This window comes from Pteropus medius, unplaced genomic scaffold, assembly GCF_902729225.1.
Source record: "Pteropus medius unplaced genomic scaffold, Ma_sr-lr_union100, whole genome shotgun sequence".
Taxonomy (NCBI): Eukaryota; Metazoa; Chordata; class Mammalia; order Chiroptera; family Pteropodidae; genus Pteropus; species Pteropus medius.
Genome location: NW_024340692.1, coordinates 15,310,171 through 15,334,468, shown reverse-complemented (window position 1 = coordinate 15,334,468; position 24,298 = coordinate 15,310,171). Strand labels below are relative to the sequence as shown.

General features: G+C 42.5%; 1 protein-coding gene across 9 annotated transcripts in view; it reads left to right on the top strand.

Moving 5' to 3' along the window:
* Window positions 1-24,298, top strand: part of KANK1 (KN motif and ankyrin repeat domains 1) — a 177,218-nt gene that overhangs the window by 129,359 nt on the left and 23,561 nt on the right. For 8 of the 9 annotated variants that reach the window (XM_039888254.1, XM_039888187.1, XM_039888430.1 and 5 more), the window contains one exon: window positions 20,810-23,485. In XM_039888254.1, coding sequence (XP_039744188.1) covers window positions 20,810-23,485 — 2,676 coding nt within the window. Of the gene's footprint in view, window positions 1-673; window positions 748-20,809; window positions 23,486-24,298 lie in introns of those variants that run through there. The other variant, XM_039888510.1, reaches the window with a different exon arrangement.

The window sequence follows — 24,298 nt, the reverse complement described above, 5'->3', positions numbered from 1 at the left end:
CAGGTACATTTCTTCCAAGAATCTCCTGGAAGGAAACGGGAGATTGTTCCCAGACTAGAAATATATAAAAGAAGGGAGAGATGTGATATTCCTAATGATTCATAAACCCAATTGCTTAATATCTTTAAAACCTTGGTCATGTGCATCAACTCTTCTAAAACTCAAAGCAATTCCTTCTCCCTCTGCTCTCAGTATCCCCCTCATATAAGTCCATGTACCCACCAAGGTACAGTTCATTTGTTTCACTTTCCCCAGCATTTTAGACTGATTGACTGGGATGCTTCATTCAGATCAGGGACGCACCAGGGAAATGATTTTTTGAGGCAGCCCATCTGGCGTGTTTCCCTCCAACTGTGAGGACAAAGACTGATTTGTCTTTTCACGACCTGGCAGAGGAGTCAGTACCTGCCAAATGTATGCAGCATGTACCCTCACCAGGACTCCACCTCTTCAAGGAGTGAATCAGCCTGATGATACACTGATTTTTATAGCACATCAGGGTGGAGACCTGGAAGTCTGTAGGCCGGTAGGGGAGGAGGGAATGGTTTGCATGTCAAACCATTCCAGCAATGCAGCTTACAGGAAAAAATTGCAAAACACCGAAGCCCTGTGCCACCAGATTTTTCCAGTAGCACCACACTTCCCACAGCTTCCAGATCTGCCCCAGGGACAGCTGTTTGGCAGTGCGAGGAGACTCGGCCACATCACATCTCGAGCTCTGTGGTTGGTTACCTGTCAGCCTGTCCGGTAAGTAATCTCGGGAGGCCCTGAGCACTGCCTTCTGCACTCTCCTGCATCACACACACACATACACGGGAGCTGTGGATTCTCTAAGGAGGGGTGTGCAGATGTTCCTTGGGCACTAGAAAACAGGAGCTGGAACGCATGCCACATTAGGATACTGATCTTAAGTGAAGAAATCTGAGACCAGAAAAATCTTCAAAATGGTAAAAGGGGCTTATTGCTGGGGGCTTTTCTTCTACAGCATCTTTCTCTGGTCTTCTGTCCTCTGGACACTGATGATGAAAAAGTAAACTTTCCAAATAGCGGTGAATGTAAATCGGGATATAGTTTGGGGAACTACCAGAAGGAATGACACAAAACCCAGTAGAAATACTTCAATTCAGTGAATTCATTCATTCATTCAGTAGCTCATTTTTAAATGACTGCACAAAAGCTTATTTGGCAGAAAGGCAGCTGTTTTCCTTCTTCGTAATGGACCAAGCCGGAGGTCCTGTGAAAGCAGGTCTTTCTTTGCCTTATTCTCACTACTATGTGATTTTGTTTTGTTAAGGATGGCTGGCAAGATTAAGGATCATTGAGCTTTTCATACTTTTGTTATTTTTTTTCTCTCTCCAGGCATTTTAGTTTTCAGTAACTTTAATCTCTAACTGTTCCCTTCTCTTAACTCTGAGCTGTTGTTTTTGGCTTTATTTTGAAATCAGTCTGTTTCTGCTTCTTCAGTCCTGATGCCTGCAAAAATCATGGTGGGCCTTCCTAGCTCTGCATGACTCCAGGTAGCAAGACACCAGCCCTGTCCAAATTATTGTGAAAGAATCGGGATCTTCTGCACCATCCCAGCTGCTGTTCCCCAACCCCACTCTGCCCTGTCCCCCTCTTAGTGGCTTTGTTGAAGGCACTATTCTCTTGACCTGGGTGTCTTTCCCATATCTTTCAATATAAGTTCTCTTATCTTTCAAGTTCTGCTTCCTCTCTTACTTCTTCCAATGGGAATTCACCCCTTCTTTATTATTCCTAGAGGGATTTGTATTCTATTAAATCGTTGCCATCACTTGCTGTGAATTAAGAATTACGGTTGTGTGCCTCACTAATCCGTAAGCCTTAAAGTCTTAAGAGGCAGTATTCCATGTCATCTTCATCTTGGTATGCCCATCATGGCTTGCTTAGTACTCAGCGTAGAGTCATCATGCTCAGCGTTCAACCAGCAAATATTTGCAGCACACCTACTTTGTGCTGGCAGAATGCTGGGCATGTAATACAGGCATAGTGCCTTCCTTACTCTATGGGATTGAATTGAGCTCTGCCAGTGACCAATCTTATATTGTTATACTCCAGCCTGTTCACCTGGATATTTTTCCTGAATGAACATGTAAACTTTCACTTTGCCACACACACTTGCTGGCTTTCTTCCTCTTCTTTCCTCACAACTAAGTGGAAGTTACAGCATCTGCTTTCTCTCCATCACATGGTCTAAGGTAGGCTTAAAATGGTATCGTCTGTTAAATGCCTTAAGTCCCAGGGAGAGGCAACCAAGTATAATGTGGTTGTCCAGGGAGGGTTATTGTCAGGGGCCATTTGTTAAGTTCTTTCCAGCTCCCATGGCCTCTCTCTTTGCCCTTTTCTCTGCTTGTCAGCAACCCAACCAGAGAGAGAGGAGGTGGAGCTCTGGTCAGTTCCTTTTGCTCCAGGCTTATTATCTAGTCTGGTTTGGTGGGTGGTGGAAACTGTTGGATGAGAACCTGAGATGGTGACCTAAGGGGGGAATATGGCCGGTTGGTCTCCCTTCGTTCTCTCCCACGGTTTTTTTGGGATGGTCTCTACAGATCTATCACCCCTTTTAGATGAGAAGAAGTAAGCTGTCCTTATTATCTCTTGCTATTTACAGCCTTTATAGTCTTTGTGGTAATCTAATTTAAAGTTTTAATTCCCTTATTTAGTTTCATACTCCGATTCATTTTGTCATTTGGCTTCTTTAATCTTAGATGAAAACATATTGTGTGACAGTCTTTTGTTTAAATTCGGTGAAAGTAATAATCCTGGGGCAACCCAGACTGTAAAGAAAGCCTAACATGTATAAATTCTTTGTGACCAGTGTTAAGCCTTAAATGTGTTTAGGTAAATGTACTTTGTTGAATAAGGTGTAATGAAAAGAGGATTTTTTTTTTATTTTTTTTTCTGGGCTCCTTAGCATCCTCTTCCTAATTTCACTCTCTGACTAGAATCTCACACCTCCGCTTGGGCACACCCTGCTCATGTTAACTGTGGCTCCTCCTTGGAAAATCTCCCCTTAGTTAAGTTTTAGGAGCAGATCCTTCTAATCCAGGCATGCAAAGAAGGAGTCTTCTTCCAATGCCCAGTGCGGTACTCACCTAACAGGATAAGAAAGCACTGGAAGCCCTTGCTGGACCTGTCTTTGTAATCCCCTTCAAGTCCCGTCAGCTACAATGGAGGTGGGTGGAAAAGGAGTTGTGGTGACATGGGAAGGAACTACGCCCACTTTTCTCCCTCATGCAGTTACCGTAGACACCCAGCTTTTGGTGTCACACCCCATCACAAGTCTGAGAGAAGATGGGTGAAGTAGCATGATGAGGCATTTGACTTCTTCATGGTTTGGAGGGAAGTTTCAAATACAGAAGAAATAACCTAGGCCCTCCTTAAATAGCAGAAACTCCTGGTTCTTTTTAAGGTGAATACTTATAGGTAGAGGTTTTGTACATTGTTACCTTGGAGAGAAATGGTAGGGGTCCTTTGGCTGTTGTTGTCTTTGTCTTTATTTTTTAAAAGAAATATCTTAGTAGTAAAAGAGCTAAATTTAAAAATACAAAATTAATATGCACCAGAATTAAAATTGTTTTTCTAATTTGCTTTACAGTTTGTTCCATCAAGGCCCCTTGCAATTTAAAATGAGAAAGAAAAACTTGGTCACGTAGAAAGTGAGAAAAGGAAAGAGATGAAAACAGGAATGAAATTGGGTCCCAAATGGATACCATGAAGTCCTTGCTGGGTGCCACCCTGAGGCCTGGGAATGTGTTCTGCTTGACCATCATCCAAAGGCTTTGTTTTAATTTGAATTAATTGCCAAATTTAAAAAAAAAAAAAAAGATAGGTAATTTTATATAAAAATGCCAATTTCTGCATCTACTGTGGGAAAGTCTAAAGATCTAGCATCACTAGGTGTGTAGTTCCACGGGTTCACAGTCAGCTAGAGAAGACAGGTGCTCTCTGGTCTCCCCCAACTCTTTCTAGATCCCTTCCTTTCAGTTACTGGCCTGGTATTTGAATTTGTGATCTGGACCCTCAGAGAACACTTGAATTGCTTAAAGGGCTACTCCCAACTTGGCTCTCAGCTTCTTTTAGCCCCAAGGGAAGAACACACTTTGAGTTGCAGATTTTACTGGTTTCAAGTGAGGTTCTCATCCCAGGCAGGTTCTCATCACAGGCTGTGGCATAGACTCATCTAGAGAACATCTAAAATTGCTGATGCCCTTGGCCCCACTCCAGGAAATTCTGATTCATTAGGGTGGGGATGGCAGGGTTACTCAGCATTTTTAAAAACAACCCCAGACCATTTGATTGTGCAGCGGGGTTGAGAGCTTGTGGCATGGGGGTGTCTGCTCTGGGAGGTTCCAGCCTTGGCACTTTCACCTTGAATGGCAAAGGTGGTGTTAGTACCATCACCCCGCTGGCTCAGAGTCCTTGATATTTTCGTGCAACTCTTTAAAAGGAAACGCTCAAAGTTAGGCTCCTCTGGAAGGAATTAAAATTGACCAAATGAGTGCTGGGCACCCATAGCGTTGAGAGCACAGCTAAAGTTGAGATGAAGAGGGCAAAGCACCTGTAAGTTTGTAGGGATGTAAGATGTGTGCACAGATTGGAACAGAAGGAAAAGGAAGCCGTTCTGGGAGCCTAGATAGGAGGGGTGGCTGGAAAGATAAGAGACAACTTCAGACACAACTGATATTTTAGCTGCTTCTTGCAAACTAAAATTTTGTTTGAGAAGGTTTGCAGGGGATGTGTGGTGGGTACATCAGAAGGGAAAGGAATGGTAGAAGCGATAGCATTAGAGCAGCAGGCTCTTTCTCTTCCCCACCCTTCAGAAATGCCAGCTCCCTTCCCCAGACGCAGCTTGCTTTGCTCTTTAACGGCTGCAATGCAAGAATGTGCCTGCCATGTGGCTTTTCAGTACTACATAGTATGACTATAGCAGCTGAGTAGGCATGACGACATGAGCTTCAGCTATAAAATGCCAATACTCATACTTACCTTGTCAGATTGTTGTAAAGATTAAATAAGTTCATATACATATGAAGCACTTGGAATAGTTTGGTCCAGAATTGTACACAGCGGATAGTGAAGAAAGAAGCAAGGAGGCTATCACAAAACTGATAACCCAGGTGCATTTGTGCTGTGTCTGTAAGACTGGAAAGGTGTTAAGAAATCGATAACAACAAGAGGAACATATTGCGGGAAGAAGATAAACTCGGGTCATGTCAGGAAATACGCATCTTCAGATGTCCAAAATGTAATTCACTGTTACCACTCACTACTACATTTAACTTTGGTTTTGTCTCTAGACAAGGGGTCAGGCCCTCTGGATAAAGTCTCGAGGCAGTATTCCTGATAAGTAAACATCGAAGAACTGTGGGTTCAGAGCTGCTTGATTGCAGTCTCAGAGCTCTGCAGCCACCATCCAGGGGAGGACGACTGTGTCAGTGTACCCTCTGCCAGCCGGGTAACAGAAGTCTTTTGTCCACAATCCGTTTCCCTTCTCACTGGGAGTCGCCTTTTCTGCCTATTCTCCACCTATCGGAGGAAAAGCCTTGAGTACACCTGCATCCTCCCAGACCTCATTTGGCTGCTTCTGCTTCTTTTGTATTTAAATTAAGGGAGAGTAAAGGCAGACAGGTGTGTCTTTCTTACACAGTTGGAATCTTTGTGACTGACAAGTTTCCAGTCAGGAGGAGCCGTATTTTTAATTCTTCTCCCATCCCAACTTTTGTCATTCTCAATAAAGGACTAGACATTTATTTGCATACGATGACTTTCTCCTGGATCTCACCTTCATAGAAGCACACATAGATAATAATTACCTTCAGCTGCTTTATAGAATTATCTATGTTCTTACCAAAACACAGTACTTACAAAATAATAATTTAGCAGGATTTTCCTTTGCAGGGTTAAGAAATACTACATTCTGATGCTTTGCTCAGTTTAATTCTTAAGAACAATCTTTTGATATTAATACCTATTTTGGAATATAATAATGTGCCTAAATAATAGCAAAATTTTCTCAAAAGTACAGAGAGGAAAGTTTCTCTGTTAAAAGCAAATGATAAAACAAGCCTATGGGGATTTTTAGGATGATGGATGTTTTTTAAAACTAGATTGTGATTTTAGATGCAGAACTGTACACTTAAAATGGGTAAATTTTATGACACATAAATATTTCTAAAGGTTTTTGTCAAATCCTCCAATAAAAGGAAAAAATAAGCCTAACTCAGATCTCTTATGTATTGTTGGTATTGTTGGGTAAAATAATTAGGAATTATTTGGACCCTATGCTTTAAAGTATCTGGCACTTGAAGCTTTGTTCTTAGTTTATTTTCCTTTGAATCAGTTTATTTGTTTGATATAAAACAAATCCAGAGGAGTCCCACATCATCTTTAAAAGTTTAATCTTTATAGCTTTACACAGAAAAATGTCTCTCCCAAAGATAAGCACTTTTAAAGCATCGGGTATAGACTAGAAGGATGGAATGAAAAGATGCATGCAGTAAGGTGGGTGTGTTCAGACCCTGAAATGAACCAGTTAAACTAGGAAAATCCAGTGGATTCTTGTAAACTTTGCCTCTCTCCACCTAGCTGTCCCCTGTTTTGAACTTTACAAAGCAGGCCATTGAGCGTCATCCCTAATCTTTGTTAATCTCTGCTTTATTGTTTAGAACTGGCTTTGCTTGTTTGCCCTATACACAGATTTCAGTAAATCTTGTTCTTCTAGAGTCACATTTATCCAGTGTATTTAGGCATAGGTGAAGAACAGGTTTAAAAGAAACTTTTCTTTTTCATTTAAAGGTGATTAATTTAATCCAATAGAGAGACATATTCTTACTAACTTCTTTAAACAGAAACAGAAGGTTGCTCAAGGATGTTATCACCCTAAAACAGAATACACTTGTTTGGGAACTAATTCTGTGTCTTTGAAAGTCACAGGATCTAATTTGGATAAAATGTTTAGGGGAATATGAAAAAAAAAAAAAGTTTGGGTCTGTGGTTTACAAACAGGAGTGTTTTTAGCCTTTAAATTGCATGTTGCATTAAATAAGAGCACACCAAGAAAAGAAACCACTTGCCTCCAGCCCAGCTTGGGTTCTGTGTAAGACTGAATCATTTCCTTCATAAGAAGGCTACTGAGCTAGAGCTCAAGTTTTAACAGGGAGTCTTTCTCAGCTCTGGAGAGTTTAGGGGGAGGGAATAAGTCAGCGGGAAGAATAAGGAGACATTTGCTCCCTTTCTATCTAAGTTCTTCCTAGAATTAGCAGGTTTACAGCTGTATTTCTTAGTTAGCATTTTGTGTGTCTAAAGAATATGAGGATAGTTTGTTTGAAAAATCGGAAGGGGCATGGGAGAGGTCTGTCTTCACCTCTTTTGTTGTTGTTCAGATCCTTGCCAGCAGTTTGGTTCGTTGGTCGTTTTTGCTGTCTCACTGACGCCGAGAGTCCTGGAATTAAACCCCATGGCCAGCCAGCAGGCTGCTCGTTGGTCAGGAAATTCCAAATGGTATAAATAAATTCTCTGCAGCGGCTTCTGGGCTCTTTGCCTGCTAATGTGTGTAGTCCCTTTAATGCTGTGGGAAGTATGCCTGAGACTTGGCTTCCTGCTTTCTGAAAATCACAGTTATTTTGTTTCTGGGTGGGTAAGTAAGAAAGCCCCCAAAAAAAGAAAAATAGAAGATGGTGTGACATTCTGGTTGGAGGTTGGTGAAATACAAACTCAAGCTCTGTGTGTTATGAAAACTATTTGCTTTTATTACAAGCTGGAAAGGATAACTCAGGACTTGACTTTGGTTCAGTAAAAATTTCAGCTTTAGCTATGGCTTTAACATAAAGATGTCATTGTCACAGGTGTGACATATATGCTAAGGTTTGAGTTTTTGAGTTTACGATTTATTTAAATTCCAGAACTTCCTTTTTTGTTGGTAAATCCATTTTTGGTCATTTGTTTTCAGCTTGGTTTTTCTGATGGGGACCTGGTTGGAGTGCTTTAAAGCTGGTTTCTTTTTCTTATATAAACACTATAAAACAAAATAAGGGCTGGGATTCATACAATTACCCCACCCAAAATTTATTTCTATTGTGTTAGAAAAGCCCTTTCTGCCCCCAAAGCCCCAGTTTATGCTCCTTTGCTTTTCACAAAATTACTCTTTGAACTGGTATATTTTCCTATTTACACTTAAAGCAGCATGTTATTTTTTAAGAAAGTTTTGAAAACAGCGTTTAGTCCCCAAACACTAGTTCCCTTCTGTGCATGCATGACAAATATAGGCTACATTTCAGTAATAATTTTTTAAATTAGATAGTAGGCTTTGGAGAGCATCACTGCCTGAGCTGGTGAAGAGCAAGTACTGAAGAGCCCATGGCATCTTGGCTATTTCAGACAGACTTTGGGCAAAGAGTCACTGCATCTTACAGTGGGCACTGAACACTGGTGAAGAGGGCCATTGTGTAAACCTCAAGGCCTCTGTAATGTCACGTGCCTCCTTAATACAATGTGCCCTTTATGAAGACGTAGCCTGTTCCAGTCCTAGGAACAATAACCCTTTCCACTTTCTTCCCTCTCGACTGCTCACCTGCAGCCTGGTTTCTGGACTCTTAAGATGCGCCCAGAGTAGAACTGATGATTCAGCAAAGGGAAGTTGCATTTGGGGATCGTGAGGTTGTGCTGGTTGTTATGGACAACTAGAAAGGTGCTGCTGATCGGCCTGGGGAGAGAGCAAGGCCACGGGCTTTGTCTGCCTGAACTTCTGGTCTGACAGCTGCTGCAGTTTGTTTCTGACATAACATGCATTGTCATGACATTTTGTATATAGTCGAAGAGTCATAGTCTGGAAGCAACCTTTGGAAATCGCATCCTACCATCCCCTCCTCTCAGCCTCCCCCTCCCCCCATTTTATGTATATACTTGTGGTTGCATTGTATGATTCCAGACCCCTGCTGCCTATTGCTTGTCTGTGAAATATTTATAGTTCCCGTTCTTTTATGAACAGAAAATTATACCTTCTCCCTGATTTAGGCAAGCCATTCTGGATGATTGCATGGAAAAGCGTTAAGTGGTTCTGAAGCATGCATCTCTGCACAGTGTGTTAAAGAGGGGTTTCCTCTCATGATTTTGGGAGAGATATGAGAATGAGATTATTCAGAAAAAATCAGTACGTAACCTTTTCCTCTTATTGTGGAAAGGAAATATTTTAACTTGGCCGTGATATACTTTTAAAAGTTGGAGAATATTTGTCTACTTTTGCTTTGTTTCATTTTACCTCCTTCCTATATGCATAATTGATGCTGGAGTAGGACGCCCTCTCCATCTAACTGGCACCCACACTCCACTTTCGCTGAGCCCCGGTGCGTGTGCACATTTCCCTGCAGGGCCCAGCCAGCATCTCCCTCATCCACTCTAGGAAGAAGAAATCAATTTAGACCTCAACATTTTAGCAGACTCATTTGATTTTGAACAGGTATCATAAACACCTCAAACCATAGCTTCACTGGGAGATGGGGGGCAGGGTGGAGAAAAGGTGTTCTGGATCATCTCTGGGATGCCAGGGCTGTATGCTTCACCAAACAACAGAGAGTGGCTCAATAATAGTAAATAATAATAGTAGGTCATAGGCATCCTTCTCAGTGGTCCACAGCAACACTGTGAAGCTGGTTATTATGTTCCCAATTATACAGTCGAAATAGACTCTGACTTGGCAACAGCTGGAAAGTGGCAGAGGCAGGATCCAAACTGAGGCAGTCTGGCCCTAGAGTGCCTGAGTTTAATCATTACATCTCTTCCTCTGCCATACTTATTAATCAGTAAATGCCTAGACATGGGATTTTTCATTTCAACAGATATTGAGTATGTTGTGTGCCAAGCATCATGCTATGCACTGAGGGATAGAAAAATAACTACTACTTGTTCCTGCCTATAAAGATACCTACAGTCTGTTAGGAGAACACGGACATGTGCCTGCTAACTATAACCCATGTCAGTATGTATAGGCAAAGTGTTTTAGGAGACTGGAGGGAAGTTCTTCCCAGGACGGAGCAGTGGGAGATAACTGAAGACTTTGCAAAGGATGGGATATTTGGATTGGGCCCTGAAGGTTGATAGCACTAATTCTGACAGATGGAAGAAGCTGGGAAGGGGCGTACTTGTGGGTAGAGAAACAATGAGCAAAGGCAGAGCAACTTTCAAAGGCTTGGAAGTTGCTCTGGTAGATTGAGGTTCAGGTTGGGGAGGAAACTGGGAAGTACTGGATTCGGACTAAATTGTGGAAGACTTCCAGTGCCACAGAAAGGAGCTTTTAGACTTTATTCTCTCTCACGGGCTCTTGGCACATTAATCTGCAAGATTAATGATTGAGAAGCTCTGCAAGTTTCTAGGGATACCTCAAACGAATGTAAGATTCCTTAAAGAATATGTAATATAGGAGAGCAGAAACATCAGCCCCTGATAAAAACCAGGCTTCTTTATTTACATATGAGCAACTGTGGGGTTTTGGCTGTGCTCCCTGGTGACTGGCTGACTGCACTCATATACCCCACAGACACTGAAGGCACAAGTGAATGAAAGTTTTTATTTATATATGTATATTATCTATATTTATATAATTTATGTTGAAATAATTTCAGACTTAGAGAAAATTTGGAAAATTCACCCAGATTTAGATTCTCCAATGATTAATATTTTACTACATTTGCTTCATCATTTATGTGGGTGGGGATGGTGTGTAAAGACATGCGTCTATCATGTCTCTTTAATTTCCTTCAGTTCTCAGCATCAGCCTTCCGTTTCCTTCCTGATCTTGGCAGTTTCAAAAAGAGACCTGTAGTTTCATAGGATGTCTGTCAGGTAGGATGCATTGATGTTTCCAGACTCAGGCCATGCCTTCCAGGTAGGAACAACACAGAAATGACGCGGTGCTCTTCTCAGAGCATGACATCAGGGGCATGATGTTAGCCTTGATCACCTGGTCTAGGTGGTTATCTGTCAGCTTTCTGTACTATAGAGTCACCATTTTTCCCTTTGTATTTGATAAGCATTTTGTAGGAAGGTATTCTGAGACCACACCAATATCCTATTCTTCAGTAAGAAGTCTCTACCGACTAGCCTTAGCATCCATTGATGATTCCTGCCTAAATCAGCCAACTATTATAATGGTTGCTAAATGATGCTTTTCTGTTTTCATAATTCCTTCTTTATTTATTAGTTGGCACTCTAGTGTATTTATTTATTATGATATCGTGAACTCACAGATGCCTAATTTATTCACTGGATTGTAATCTGTTATTATCATTAATCATACCATTTGATGCTGAAATTGTACTAACTTTGAGCAGTGAGAACGCAAAAAGAGTTTCTGAGCCAAATAGATCCTCGACAGTGTCTGTAAGTAGCTAATCTGATGTATCTGACAATTGAGAATGATAACTAACTTGTGTTGTCTGAGTTCTGGATCTTAAATGCACTTCAGGCAATAAGGGTCACCCGTAGCAAAAGCCTTGTCAGGCAGACAGATAGATAGTAATACTCTGGTGACTCTGAAGGCAAAACTGACCCAAAATTGAGCTTGTCAGAGACCACTTAGTGAATAAAAGTCTTGAATGTTCTGAGTGTATTGCTTAAGTTGCCCCAGGCCCTAATCTCCTGTCTTTAGCCTTCCTTGTTAGGTAAATCAGCCCCACGGGTAGAGAAGTATGGGCTGGGGCTGGGAGCATTAAGGACTGGCAATAGCATGCTTCCTGTCTTTCCTTCCTCCACACTCTTGCTGGCTGCCAGAGTCAGCATGGTCTTTGCTTCACGGACATTTTCAGTCCCTTCTCTTCCCATCCTAATTTCAAACAAGGAGCAAGTTTGCGCTCTGCATCTCAATGTGCTAAATCAGAGCCTGTGGTCCCTAAAATGCCCTTTCTGCCTGACCTCACTCATGCCACACTTGTCCTTCCCAGATTAGATATATCATACTTTAATGACCTTCAAGAAAGGAAATTCCATCATTTTTCTCTGCAGTGAGTCATCCATTGGTTTAAAGAAAAATATTTTCTTTGTATTAGCAGAATGAGGTCATGGATAGAGCCCCAGAGGACAGTGCCAATGCCAAGGACCTGATCCTTGTCTCCAGCTCAGCCCAGAGAAGCTGAGGTTTGTCAGGCCTTCTCAGTTTCCTCTTCAGGATTTTGGGGGATGGTATAGACCACAGGCAGCCTCTGCTTTCTGATGGTTTTAACACTATGGCTAGCACTTATTATCTAGTTGGGTAAATAAAATTCAAACAGTTCAAAGGAAGTTGTGATTCCAAGAGAAAAATTCATGGGGACTTGAACAATCTATGGAAAACCAACTGGAAGTTGCTAAAGAGAATTTTAATATATACTCTAGCATCTAGCCAGAGCAGTCATATTAAAATGCAAATCTGATCATTTTACTCTCTTGCTTAGAAGCCTTCAGTAGCTTCCCAAGTACACTTAAGGACCAAAAGCTGCTCCCAGGCCCTGCGTGATTAGGGCTTGGTCTCCTCTATGCCTCACTTTGGGCTTTCCTTATTATGCAGAGCCCCCTTTTTTTTTAGTTTCTAAAAATGGCAGGTTTTGTTTCCTCTGCCTAGAATTTCTCCCATCCCAGTCTCTCTGCCAGACACATACTCCACACACTTTGCCCAGTGGACTCTTCAAATACAGCACTGACAGTACTCTCTATGCCAGCCCTGGTGGAACCCCTCCTGGGTCCTAGCATACTTCCTGTATTTTAGTTTCATAGCACTTATCACAGCTGTTATTTATTTATGCAACTGCTTGTTTGTCTCTTCCTACAGTTTGGAATTTTGTCCAGGCAGGCTCTGTGTCTGATTTGCTTTAGCTCATAGCAGTGTTTGGCACATGGTAGGATAAAACCATCTTTCAGTGTGGTTAACTGCATCTTCCCTATATCAGCATTCCCTCTCTGGGGTGAGGGAATAGACTTGGAATGTGGAACCAGTATAGAAAAGGAGTAGTGATGGGAGACAGTGGAAGAGGTAGGGAGGATACGATGGTTAAGATCTTTGGGGACAGGTTAAAAAAGCAGAGATAAGATCAGCTGTGAAAGGAAATCTAAAGATGTAGGGGGAGAAGTCAAAAGGAGTTATGAAGAGTTACAGATAGGAGAAACAGTGCCACATTATAACTTAGTCACATAAATTGCAAAACTGCAGTCATGCTGCATGTGACATGTCGATTGGCCTGGTGTTTCCTATGAACTGGCATACACTTTGCTTTCCTTACTGTTGTCATTTTATTTGCACAAAGTGTTTGGGTAGATGACTGAAACGGCTGCACCCTAAAAAAAGGTCTAGTTGAAATCAGGTAGGTAGTAAAAACTCCGTGGAACAGGGATGCAGGCTTCACAGAACAGATCCTCATACCTAGTTGGTGGCCATCATTTGTGTGAATGATTGGACGTGTGTGTTAGCTGGGAGGGGAAAAGAACAAGTTTAAAAATACTCTTTGATAAATGAAAGAGCAAGAGAAAAATCTCATCTACCTTACATTATTTTAAAATAGAATGAGAAACGTTTACATTGTTCTCCTTTTTATTGTGTGTTCTCTGACAAATGGTGTTTCTCACATAGATTTGGCACAGGAAAGCTCCTTGGGTCTAAGAGTGTTAATGCTGATAGTGTCATCAGGAGAACTTTCCTGTTAAACCTGTTCCACATCACTGTCTTCTGTATCCCATTGGTCCGTGCTTAGAAAAGCTGATTTGCTAACTCCCTTTCACACTGTGAGTAATTAACTTCATGAGAACTTCTCTCTTTCCCTGAGTTCATCCTACTGGTTTTTTTCCCCCACCCCTGCTTCTCAGCCTTAGCTGATCTGGAATCGCTTTTGACTGCTTCGAACAGCAGGATGCTTGCACTCGGCTGCTTTTCAGTATGGGAATCTATGATAATTATGTGATTCTCGGGGACCGACTCAGCTCTTTAGGCCAACTCTTTATGCTTCATGTGAGAGGAGACAAAACAGTTATGGGGATTAGCAAAGTTCTTCAGTTTCAATAGTCAGCTAGAATATCTGGTGAAGAAAAAACACATAAAGAGTGTGTGGAAGTTGTGGCACATGGGTGTAATTATTTTTCATGGCACCATTAGTCAGTAGTAATTGGGCCTAGAGTGTGCAGCAGTGAAACCAGAACAAAGAAGTCATTGTATCCTAATTAATAGATAAAGTAATAATATCAAAGTTTTGTCCATTTACAAGTCCACCAGGACACATTATTTTAGAAACCAGCATTTTTTGCTCATATTAAAGAATGGCTCATTGTGGTAGAATGTGTAGAAAAGGATTTAGTGTTTTCTTCCTCAGGAGTGGCATTTTTATCACCCTGTCACTTGAGCATGTTGTTCTGGTCCCACTGAGAAATGGAAAACCTGAAGTCCACAACATATGGCCAAACTCTCAATTACTGTATGTGGATTTTTTACTCTGCTCACTGTCTTTAGTGTAGGCATTCTCAGCCTCAACACTACTGATATTTTGGACTGGACAGTTCTTTCTTGGGGCTGGTGGGACTGTTCTGTGCGTCGTGGGATGTTTAGCAGCCTCCCTGGCCTCTACCCACGAGATGCCAGTAGTGCTCCCCTTCTAGTTGTGACAACCAAAAATGTCTCCAGACATTGTCAAATGTCCCCTGGGGGCAAAATCACCACCAGATAAGAAGCACCACTAATAAGTTAGTGCTCTTAACTAGTTTCCTACCATCTACTCTTCTACCTCCCAGTGAGTACATTAATTTTTATGTCTTCCCAAGCCAAATATTATTTGAACAGTAAGTTTAGTTTCCTTGAAAAGTTAAAATTATACAGTCATAAATGAAATGACTTTTGAAAATTTCTTATCTCCATTTCTTTTCGTTAATGCAAAAAACAAACAAACAAACAAACAAACAAACAAAACATTGCAAAGAAATTTCACATTGTTCTTGAGACCGTAAACCGGGCCCCTCTCACAAATGTACTCAGTTTTAGCAGGTGGTAAATATATGCATAGAGTAGAATTATCAGTTTATTGATTTCAACCTCTCTTTGAACACATGGGAATTTGGTCTACACAGAGGGGTTGTCTCTAGTTGGTACTGTCAATTAGAGACTGTACAAACTGAGTTGGGAGGGAGAATGGAGAAGAGGCGCTCAGAGACCCTTAGTGTCTAGGAGGTAGGTCAGCTCAATGATGATGCTAACCTCAGAAGCCATGTGGCCTACTGTTAGCAGCCTGTCAACTTACCTTTACACACTGGTATAAATTCACATCTGCCTTGCATTTTATTTGGGCTTTTTCCCCATATACCCAACCTGTCACTAGACTGTGAGCTTTGTGAGAGTAGAGACCTTATCTTTTTGGTTCACATTGTGTCCTAGAACAGTGCCTGGTAAAGAGTAAGTGAGGGATTGGGGGGGAGGTAGAGGAGGAAAGAGAGGAAGAGAGAGAACTAAAGATTGCTTTTTTTTTTTTTTAATGATAATGATTATACATATAAGTTGGATGTATTTATAAATTTTTTATTTGGTCCTCACGTCACACCTGGGGGTTATATAACATTTTAATTGGTCTCCTTGAATTTAACCTTTTTCACTACCTCAGTGTAATCCACATACACTTATCAAGACAATCTTCATCAATGCCCTTTAGCCCCTATCACAGGACCTGGTGTGCAATCTAACAGTGACTAAGCGGACAGGATTCCCCTGGTCCAACACCCGAGTCTGGAGGCCTGTTCTCTACTCAGTCATCCCTCTCTCTTCTAACCTCATCTTTCTTTGAGCTGCACCAACAGGCTCTGCCCTGGCTTTTTTCTACCATTTACCTTTCTTTCTCTTTTATTCTGTCATCACTTATCTTGTCTTCAGAACTCATCTCCTGGTTAACTCCATTCTGTTTCGATCACTCATTCATGTACTATGATATTGTTCTTGTTGATAATATATGCTTTTGTAACTAATCTCAATTAGTGTTATGTTTAGAGTGTTTGGCATTTGTCTCCCAGCTAGACTCATTTTATTTCTTATAAATTCTTCCTCCTACTCTTTCTACTGAATAGGACCACTTTCTGTACCTAATTAAGCTTTCAGTAAATGCTATATAATGATGGTAGAGGTGGTGCCAGAAGCAGTCTCTAGCACTGGATTTCCAGACATTCAGAAAATCTTTGTAAACACCAGGGACAGCCCTCTGATTTAGAATGTTTAGTTGGAAGCTGTTACTTTCGGAATTCCAGTTCCAGATATCACCAGTGGTTTTTGGCTGTGTATAAACAGGCATAGCTCTGTTAGTCCAAAAAAGGCTTTTAGGCAGTTAAGAGTCTCCTTATAACCCACTTAAGAGATTTTTTTTTAAAAAACTGTTGTTTTTTGCACTTCTTTAATTATTCTTGAATTAATCAAAATGTAATTAAAAAGTTTTATTGTAACATCTCTTCAGTTTATTATTTAGCGCTTTTTTTTTTTTCTTTTTAAGATCTGGTCTTAATTTTTTTTATCTGGGAGTAGAGACATAGGGGAGAGACTACTGTATCCATTAGAATTTAGTTTAGCTCCAAGTAATAGAGACCCAAAACATACAATAGCTAAACAAAATAGAAGTTTCTCTCTCTTTCACATAAAAATGTAGAGGCAGGCTCTCTAGGAGTAGCATAATGGCTTTGATCCACAAAGCTCTTATGAGACCCAGGTTCCTTTTAGCACATTGTTCCTCGATCCTTGTGTGTGAACTTATGGTCCAAGATAGCAGCTAGTGTTCCAGTCATCACATCTGCATTCCAGACAGCAAGATGAAGGAACAAGGAAGGAAGGCAGTCATAGACCTATTCCTGTGTCTTTTAAGGGAGATTTTTTTTTTTTTTCCTATGGCCATACTTAACAATACAGATGACTAGGGAAATAAAGTCTTTATATTTTCCCAGCTAAACACAGGGAATTCTATTAGTGTGGAAGAATGGGATAACACAGACTGAGGAACATCCAGCTGTGTTTGCCATGGCTGTTCTGTTCACCCCGTTTCCAAATGAACTTTCTTGGAGTTGATTTCAGTACATTCCTATTGCTTTCCAAACAGTGACTTCTTGTAATCATATTTTTTAAAAGACAAATACCTATGTGTTATAAAAATTCATAAAATATAAATAGAACGTAAAAACCACCCATGATTCCACAACCTAAAGATAACCACTGAAACCGCTTCATGTAAGACTATTCTTTAACACTAATATAGAACAAGCAACTCTGTCTTTAGCAGGGGTCCCCAACCCCCAGGCTGTGTGGCCTCTTAGGAACTGGGTTGCACACACAGCAGGAGGTGAGCAGGAGATGAAGCCAGTGAAGCTTCATCTGTATTTGCAGCTGCTCCCCAGCACTAGCATCACCGCCTCAGCTCCACCTCAGATCATCAGGCATTAGATTCTCATAGGAGCACCGGTCTCTTGTACCAAAAAGGTTGGGGACCGCTGATCTACAAGAGTATTAAGATGTTTTTCAAAGTTCATTATGTTACACCGTATATTCAGTTATTCCCTCAGTAAACATTTTTAAACACCTACTTTGTTCCCAGCATCTTGTTTATAGTGTGTGATTGGAAAGGAGGAACAGTGAAGAATATTTTGAAAATTAAATTTGTCACTCTCAAGATACCTTCTAGTATAGGGAGATAAGACTACATATGTAGAAAAGTTGGGAAATTAGTCAGGGCCCTGTAAGTGCCATATTTATGTTAAAGTATGTAAAGGTACACTAGTAAGGAAGAGATAAAAAATAATGATACTGGATATCTAATTGTAGAACAATTCATACTATGGACAGTCGTTTGTAAAAATGACAACTTGGGAACACAGCTTGCTTTTTTAGTTGCTGGAGTGTGAAATTTGGATTACAGATCCTTAGGATAGTCTGATCCAAGCAATATTAGGAAATCATCAAACCTAACATGGTAAAATTCTAACCTTTACTGATCCCAGACTTAGAAGTCCACAGAGTCCATCTGGGAATAATTCATTGTGACCTTGTCTTTGGTAAACTTTAAGAATTGCTTAATATGTGACAGTTAAGTTTCACTGAAAAATGTGATGTATTTTGTTGCAAATACTGATGTTAAATCAGTGAATTTTTAAAAATTGTTTGAAGGAAAATAGATAAAAATGAACCTTCCCTATCGAAAATGCTTAAGTGGGAAAAGTAAATATGTTAAATAGAAAAACCTAGGAGTTAACAACGAAATATTACCAGTTGCCACCAGGTGGTGAGATGAGTGACTTTTTTTCTTTTATAGACTGCACATAACTTTTACAACTCGTACTACTTTTGTAACTAGAAAAAGGTGTTTAAAAATTTTTTTAAAGAAACTTTCATGAATGGCAAAGGCTCAGTTGAGATCACTGTTGAAGCATAACTACCTGTCACTAATTATGAGCCAAGTCCTGAGAAGAGTTCCTGCAGTGCTCTGGAACCACTGGGGACTGCCAGGGCTTTTAGAACCTGCAGAGAACAGTGGGGCCGATTGTGCCTCTCACTTCCTCAGGTGACTGAAGGCTGAGGCTGCTTAGTTTCCATAGAGGAACACAAACTCTTTCATGAAGAAGTGACTGGTCCAGCAGACAGAGCCTCTCTGTGGAGATGGTTAAAGTGCTGGCTTTATTTTTACTTCTGGCAACACTGGAATGAAGAACACACATTTTCAAAGGATCCCGGTTTCCTGTTTTCACTAAGAAAGCAGGGAATGCCGAACAGCTGAGTGTGCGGGGGTGGTGTCACCGAAGCCGGAGGGAGACTTCATTGGTGAACACTCGGCCTATGGTATTTGCGCGTGGTCCGGCTAAGTTTACACGAATGCTGAGCCTCCTTTCCTTATGGGGCGAAGAACGGAGCCGACCGAGCAGGAGGGCCCGGGCGCGCCGCGCGTGAGCGAGCTGGTGTGCGGTGCAGCGGGGCGGCCCGGCGAGGGGCACAGCGGGCGCCTGGTAGGTGTGCGCGGAGCGGGCCGGCGCGCGGGGCCTCATCGCCGCCGCTGAAGTGCCGGTGGCCGGCGCGAGCGGAGGGAAGGCGGGCTGGCAGCTGCGACCCCGCAGGGTCTCCAGCAGCCTGATTGAGAAGCGCCCGCTGGTGTCAGATCTGCCTGCCTCTCCCTGACACCGGAGCCTGCAGTTTCTCTTTGCTTGTGGAATTTCAGAGAGCACTGGAAACAGGTCTGGCTGCATATTTTGAGTGAGTGCGTTGTCCATGTGAAATTAAGAAAGAGAGAGAAGACAGGTTCTGTTAGCATGAGCACAAATTTCCAGACTCAGGCGCTCTTCACCAGCTCACCCTTCCTTAGACTAGAAAATGATTGGTGCTGTGCACCTCGTTCTAATAGAATTCTTTCTCCTCATGTTTTAGAATTGAAATCTAGTGCCTAAATTCTAACAGTCAGAACAATCTAATGTTTTTAATCAAGACACGAAGAATATATGCCTTTTTAGTCCTCTGCTTGGCAATCTTCTTTTTGTACTTTTCTTTCCAACATTTCAGAGGAAAGAGGGCAAACGAGGAAACAGGGCAAACCGAGGCAAAAGGTTTACTCAGAGCATTCATATTATCAGGTATAAATGTTCAGCGCTGTTGGGGTTGGAAAGCGCGCAGGCAGGCAACCGAATTGCTGGAAGTGCTTGGATCATGACAGCAATCAGGTGGGTTTTTATACTGAGGATAGGGGCGGGGTACTGATGGCTTGCCTTTCTTTTACTTATTGTTTTTGGGTCCTTTCCATAGCTCTAAAAATGCAGAGCTTCTCATTCCGACTGTAGGAAAACACATTACTTAATCCTACAATCTAAATCAACAAAAATAGCCTTGCTTTTCAGTTGAAAATGCATAGCTCAGGTCAGCAGCAAGGTCTTTGCCTTGAAAGGTTCTTCTGTTTCCTTTTCTAAATGTTTGGTTTAGGCAAAAGTAGCATTTATGGAATGCCACGTGATCCAGTGTTTGGATAGAGGTTTGCCCTTATTTTCATTCCCCTTTGCATCTGTTTGCATATACCCCACAAATACAAAACAAGGTATTCTTGGGATAGTAAATGTTTTATCCAAAAGAAAGCAACGTGAAGAAAACTTTTTCTCTCGTTGGCACAGGGTTTGGTTTTGTTTTTAAACGGGAAGGCATAACATAGATTTGAAGTTTGTCCTCTATGTTCTTGCACCCATGCTGCTCTAGTTAATCACTCAATGTGCCCTGTGTCTCAGCTTTCTCTGCAAGAAAGGTGTACTGGGGCCGCTTGGCCACCATTTAGAACGGCTGCATGGTCTGCAGTAGGTGGGAGAACTCACGTCCCAGGCTTCCTGAATCTATACTGACGCGGTCAGTTATTCTGAGACTTCACTTTTTGTGCCTCTCAGCACACTTTATAAAATAGAGTCTTAATGGCTGCTACCCATACTTCAGGGGACTGTAGACAACAAATGAAATTACTTAAAAATGCTTTCAGGCTTTTTTAATGCATTCTTTTAAAAAATAAAGTATTTAGTAAGGACTTACTATGCATGTCCTTGGCTCTTTAAAGTCATTATCTTATTACATTCCTTTAACAACTTTATGAGTTAAACGCTTGTATTTTCATTTTTTTGCTCGGGGGAAACTGAAGTTCTCAGAGGTTTATTAAGTCGTCTAGCTGTTCATTTGTAGATCCAGGATTAGAAAATAGGACTGTCAACTCTTAAATCATACCAGCTTGCCATACTGCGACACACACAAATATTTTTACCATTATGTGTATTACATGACATTAAAATGTTATTTTTCTCTCTCTTCCTTCAGGAAAAGCAGACGATGTTCTGAATGGAGACCATGACAAGGAACAGAAAGATCCTTATTTTGTGGAGACTCCCTATGGTTTTCAGCTAGACTTAGATTTCCTCAAATATGTGGATGACATACAGAAAGGAAACACCATCAAGAAACTGAACATCCAGAAGAGGCGGAAGCCATCTGTGCCATGTCCAGAAAGCAGGGCCACAGCTGGCCAGCAAGGTGTATGGGTTTCCACTGAATCCCTCTCATCCTCCAACAGTGATGACTACAAGCAGTGTCCCAGCTTCCTCCTAGCCAGAAGCCAAGTGACGTCAACTCCAGCCCCAAGGCCACCTGCCCCTCTGGAGATCTCACCCACTTTTCTTACCATCCCAGAAAGTCGACAGCTGCCACCTCCCTCACCACAACTCCCAAAGCACAACTTTCATGTCACCAAGACACTGATGGAGACCCGGAGAAGACTAGAACAGGAGAGAGTCACTATGCAGGTGACACCGGGTGAGTTCCGAAGGCCCAGGCTGGCCAGTTTTGGAGGCATGGGCTCCACGAGCTCTCTCTCCTCCTTTATGGGTTCTGGAAACCACAGTTCTGCCATGCACCAGCTTCAGAATGGATACCAAGGCAATGGGGATTACGGTGCTTATGCCCCAGCTGCTGCCACCACTTCTTCCATGGGGAGCTCCATTCATCACAGCCCCCTGAGCTCAGGGATTTCCACTCCAGTGACAAACGTGAGCCCCATGCACCTGCAGCACATCCGCGAGCAGATGGCCATTGCTCTGAAACGCCTGAAGGAGCTTGAGGAACAGGTGCGAACCATCCCCGTGCTCCAGGTAAAGATCTCTGTCTTGCAAGAGGAGAAAAGGCAGCTGGCCTCGCAACTGAAAAACCAAAAAGCTGCATCCCAGAACGATGTCTGCGGTGTGAGGAAGCGGTCCTATAGTGCTGGGAATGCATGCCAGCTGGAACAGCTCTCCAGGGCCCGGAGAAATGGCAGGGAATTATACATTGACTATGAAGAAGAAGAGATAGAGAGCGTAGAGCAGAGTACACAGAGGATAAAGGAGTTCCGGCAGCTCACAGAAGACATGCAGGCCCTGGAGCAGAAGATCCAGGACAGCAGCTATGAGGCCTCCTCAGAACTCAGGGAGAATGGGGAGTGTCACCCTCGAGAGTGCCGATCTGTAGCTGTAGGTGCCAATGAGAACATGAATGACATTGTTGTGTACCATAGGGACTCCAGGTCCTATAAGGATGCCAGTGTAGGGACAGTCACTGAGACGAGGAGTTCTGGGGTCAGCGTGACAGAGGCCATGCTTGGAGTAACTACTGAGGCCGACAAAGAAATTGAGCTGCAGCAGCAGACTATAGAGGCCTTAAAGGAAAAGATCTACCGCTTGGAAGTACAGCTTAAAGAAACCACCCATGACAGAGAGATGACAAAACTCAAGCAAGAGCTGCAGGCCGCTGGATCGAGGAAAAAAGTTGACAAAGCCATGATGGCCCAGCCGCTTGTTTTCAGCAAGATGGTGGAGGCAGTGGTACAGACGAGAGACCAAATGGTTGACAGTCATGTGGACATTGTTGACACATGTGTTGGGACCTCTGTGCAAACAAGTAACATAGGCATCTCCTGCCAGCCCAATCATGAGAATAAAGTCGTGGGGCCCGAGCTGCCCATGAATTGGTGGATTGTTAAGGAAAGGGTAGAAATGCGTGACCAATGTACTGGAAGGTCTGTGGAGACGTGTGACAAGAGCATGGGTATGGAAATCAGCATCTGTGAAACAGGCAGCAACACAGAGGAGTCTGTGAACGACCTGACACTCCTCAAGACCAACCTGAATCTCAAAGAAGTGCGTTCCATCGGTTGTGGAGATTGTTCTGTCAATGTAATCGTCTGCTCTCCGAAGGAGTGCCTCTCCCGGAGCACGAATACAGAGGCTGTTGGCCAGATGGAAGCTGCTGTCATGGCAGTGCCTCATACCACAAGCCAGCATACCAGTACAGTTTGGGAACAGGTGAACCAATTCACCAACACTGAGACGCCCATCCTTATAGAATCCTGTACCAACACTTCCCTCCACATGTTGGACAAGCAGACCAACACCCAGACTGCAGAGATGCGGACTGTGGCTATAGGAGAAGGCCGTGTCAAGGACATCAACTCCTCCACCAAGACACGGTCCATCGGAGTTGGAACGGTGCTCTCTGGCAATTCTGGGTTTGACAGGCCATCAGCTGTGAAGACCAAAGAGTCAAGTGTGGGGCAGATAAACATTAATGACAACTACCTAGTTGGTCTCAAAATGAGGACCATAGCTTGTGGTCCTCCCCCATTGACTGTGGGGCTGACAACTAGCAGGAGGAGTGTAGGTGTTGGGGATGAGCCTGTAGGAGAGTCTGTGGAGAGCCCCCAGCCCCAGGCTCCCTCTGGGATGATGACTGGCTTGGATCACTACATTGAGCGCGTCCAGAAGCTGCTGGCCGAACAGCAGACACTGTTGGCCGAGAACTATAGTGAACTGGCAGAAGCTTTTGGGGAACCTCATTCACAGATTGGCTCTCTCAACTCACAGCTCATCAGCACCCTAACGTCGATCAATTCTGTCATGAAGTCTGCAAGCACTGAAGAGCTGAGGAACCCTGACTTCCCCAAAATGAGTCTGGGTAAAGTTGCAGGTAGGTGGCACTCTGAGGGACTTGGGGATGAGGAAGAGTGGGGACAATGTATTTCTAGGAAGTAAGATTTTTTAAATGCTGGAATCATTTTTTGGAATCATAGACAAAGCTTTAGAATGGTCATCAGTAGAATGAAAACCAAGAATTGAGAACCACAATCAATTCTGCTGATTCTTATTGTCTGGTGTGAGGACTAAGGCTAGAAGAGGAAAAGCAAACTAGTGCTGGCTAGCCTAGGGGCTGTTTACTGGGGCTGCTGGTTTGATTCGATGTCTTCTGGTTACTTATTTACTTGCTCATTTTATGTAGAACAACTTGGAAAAAGTCCATCACGGTTTGTAACCACAATTACCAGTATGTTATCAATAAAAAATACTGGTGTAAAATGTTTTCAATTAAAATTTTTGTGAGGGGAGAGAGACTCCATTAATTCATTTATTAACTCCTGCTCTGTTTCAAGCATAGGTATAGGCTCCTGCCCGCGTGGTGCTTACATTCCAGTTGGGGGCACAGGCAATAAGCAGTAGACCTAAAATATGTCAGGCAGTGGTGATATGTACTGTAAAGAAAAGAGCTCCATTTATAGGAATAGTGAGTGCTGCTGGTCAGGGTGGTCCAGGGAGGCCTCTTTTAAGCTAATAGGTAAGTTACCTTGGAAGATTTTATAACATAATATTTCCCTGCAAGCCTCACTAAAATGACTTCTATTGTTATCAGTTGCATGTGTCTCTAAGAGTGCACAATATCATCTTGGGACTGGGTTCCAGCATGACCTGGGGAAGGAAAGTCACTTTCCGCCTCATCGTAAAATGG